Raw genomic sequence first — 3,011 nt, forward strand, 5'->3', positions numbered from 1 at the left:
ATTTGTCTTGTAATATTTTTATACCAAACAGACAATGCTACAAATATCGGGCTATCAAAGCCACTATTTACTGCTAGCAGAGGTCTTGTGGGTCTCCATCTTGGCTTAGGTTGTTGAAAATCTGGCTGATATGTTGTTAAGGCTGTACGAACGAGGGCCGCCATTTGTTGGTTTGTAAGGATTGCGCGATGCTTCGACTTCACAAACTTCCTTACACATTACAGTGATTCACAGCAGTATGTTGTGCTGAGAATTGAGATGAGTCGCTCACTAGTTTTCTTGAGTTTAGGACATTTTATTTCAGGAATTTGTTTCCCGAACTCAGTTGTAGACCGGGATTTATGGATCATCTTTAGACCCAGACCCTCTTGTAATTCCATTAGTTACGTTTCCACAGCAGATGATTCTGTAACCAGAGGTTCGAGAATTGGACATCCATCATTGACTACATCAACCATAAATGGATTTACAAGAAAGGCGAAACAAGGCTTCAGCTTCTGCAGGACATCAAACTCATGAAATTATCAAACACTCCTTGTAATTTATCTTTGTATTCTTCCAGTTTGTGGTCTTTTGAATAATTCAATATCAGGGAATGTATTTATTCTCCTATTGATATTGGGAAAGTGACTGAAATTTCTTGACAATATGTCTCTTTGAAAAACTCTATTTTATTCTGAAAGCTGAAAATTGTTTGAGTAAGATCAGAAACAATCTTATTGGTGCCCCTGGAGTGCCAAGTTGAGAGTTTGTAGATGATTCATTATATCAGTAAAGAACATCAGATCTTGCATCCATTCATCATTCTCCAGTTGAAAATGGGATCTTTTCTTTTCTTTAAGAAAAGTAATAATAGACTCCAACAGATTAACAAACCTACTCAAGACATTGCTCGCTGACAGCCACCTCACAATGCCATAAAAAGAGAGATCACTGGGTTTATCTTCAAGCTCCAGTTCTTCAATAAATTTCTGAACTGTCAGTGAGTCCTCCCATTTAAGCAAATGAAATTGACAATTTCAAGGACAGATTTCATAACATCTTCCTACATGAAGCATCTGGCTGCCAGGTGTTCACGACGAATAATGCAATGAACAGGGAGAACCTCTGGAAAGCTGAGATAATTTTTCATAAGTGCAATTAATCCTACATTTTCCCCCACCATTGCCAGTGTTCCATCTGTTGTAATACTGACGAGTTTATTCAGTGGAACATCAGCATTTGCTAAATTTCTGTCAAGCGAATTCTTAATGTCAATACCACGAGTTGTTTCTTTTAATGCCACCATGTTACATGTTACATCTTTCATGTTACATCAGAGAAAACATAACGAATAAATACTGCCAGTTGTGGGTTGTCTTGTATGTTTGTTGGTTCGTCAAGAGCTAAGCCGAATGCAAGAGAATTTTTAAAATCATTTTGCATTTTGCCTGCAACATCAGCACTGATCTGAGAGATGCGCTTTCCTGTAGGTTGGCATGGAATTGGTGTTTGTGCTATTAGTCGCTGAAGTCTTATGTTATTTGGGTATAACACTGCAACAACTTCAGCTATATTCTTAACAAATTCTTCATCAGAATATGGGCGTTTAGTACGAGCAATATTCCATGACATAACAAAACTGGCTTCAGTCGTTGTATCAACTTCCTTACTGAACGTTGTCAGCAGTGTCCGATGGCTATTTAGTGATGATTTTTAACACAGTTAACTTGTTTTTTCTTAATTCTGATTTAGGTGGATGATCATACGAAAAGTTTTTGTGATTTGTTTCATAGTGGCGTTTTAAGTTACTGGTTTTGTTATAAAGTATTTCTTAATAAACAAAATTTTCTTGTTTTATCAGAGTTGGACTGAAGCGTTCCAATACTTTGATATAAAAAGTTTGGTGTTTGGGTTTTGTTTATTGGGGAAAATATCCAGATGTTTACTAAAGGGTATTTTTCTTGTACTGGGGTTCGTATCTGCTGACCATGAACAGTTATTCGCTGTTTCAGAGTTAATCCCGTTTGTCCTATGTTGTCTTATTACACCCATTGCATTTGTTAACAGAAATTAAATTTCTTGATACACAAATAAAATGACTTTTATGGTAACGTTTGCCATGATTTAAATTCGAATGTCGAGTTTTGAATGACATTGATGAAGATCTTGCAGTCAGGGCGGTTAGACTTTTGAAACTATTGGACTTTTATTTTTGGTGAGTTGTTTGGCGCAAACAAGTAATTTTTTAAAGACTTTCCTTCTCTTTTACTTTTCATTATTTTGTGGGTTTGAGTATCTTTTTTTTTCCTGGATCGTTCATCAAAAAGGGACATTCTGATACAGATGAATAATTAAAATAACACTATGACACAATATAAATCTTCATTTTAAAGCAGAACATACATACATACATACATACATACATACATACATACATACATACTTACATAGATACATAGATACGTAGATACATATATACATGTATGTGCGCGCGCGAGCGCGCGTGTGTATAATCAAGTTGCGAAATAAACCACAGGCTTAACTGTCCAGTGTAAATAAGGATGTATATTAGATTATATAAACGAAAATGAATAGACGCAAATAAGAAAATTAGATTAAACTATTAGATTAAAGTTAATGTTTTTGGAACATAATACATATTGGAACTGGTTACAGGAATCAGAAGCTACAAATAAATAAAAGCATACATACAATATTTTTAATGGATAATTTATTTTTTACGTGGCAATTTAACGGATGGTATGTTAAAAAATTGTTTTTGAAAATACACCATCTAGTTTGGTTATAAGATCTAAGACGGTGTAATTACTGCATATTTAGTTTAAAAAATTCGGAATTTATTCCAGGAATTTTATTTGTTGAATCTATTATATATTTGTTTAATTATTTAGAAGACGCTGCTATAAATTGATGGAGTTGAATTTTACTTATGATCAATAATAATGGCATATAGTACGTCTTTTTATGTTTAGATAATTATTATTTTATATATGTATATATGTATATAT

General features: G+C 33.8%; 1 protein-coding gene across 1 annotated transcript; it reads right to left on the reverse strand.

The window, feature by feature from the left end:
* Positions 1-1,305: 1,305 nt before the first annotated feature.
* Positions 1,306-1,614, reverse strand: LOC106874960 (uncharacterized). The gene has a single exon (XM_014922883.1). The coding sequence runs from the start codon at positions 1,612-1,614 to the stop codon at positions 1,306-1,308; it is 309 nt and encodes a 102-aa protein (XP_014778369.1).
* Positions 1,615-3,011: the final 1,397 nt, after the last annotated feature.

This window comes from Octopus bimaculoides, chromosome 24 (genome assembly GCF_001194135.2).
Source record: "Octopus bimaculoides isolate UCB-OBI-ISO-001 chromosome 24, ASM119413v2, whole genome shotgun sequence".
Lineage (NCBI taxonomy): Eukaryota > Metazoa > Mollusca > Cephalopoda > Octopoda > Octopodidae > Octopus > Octopus bimaculoides.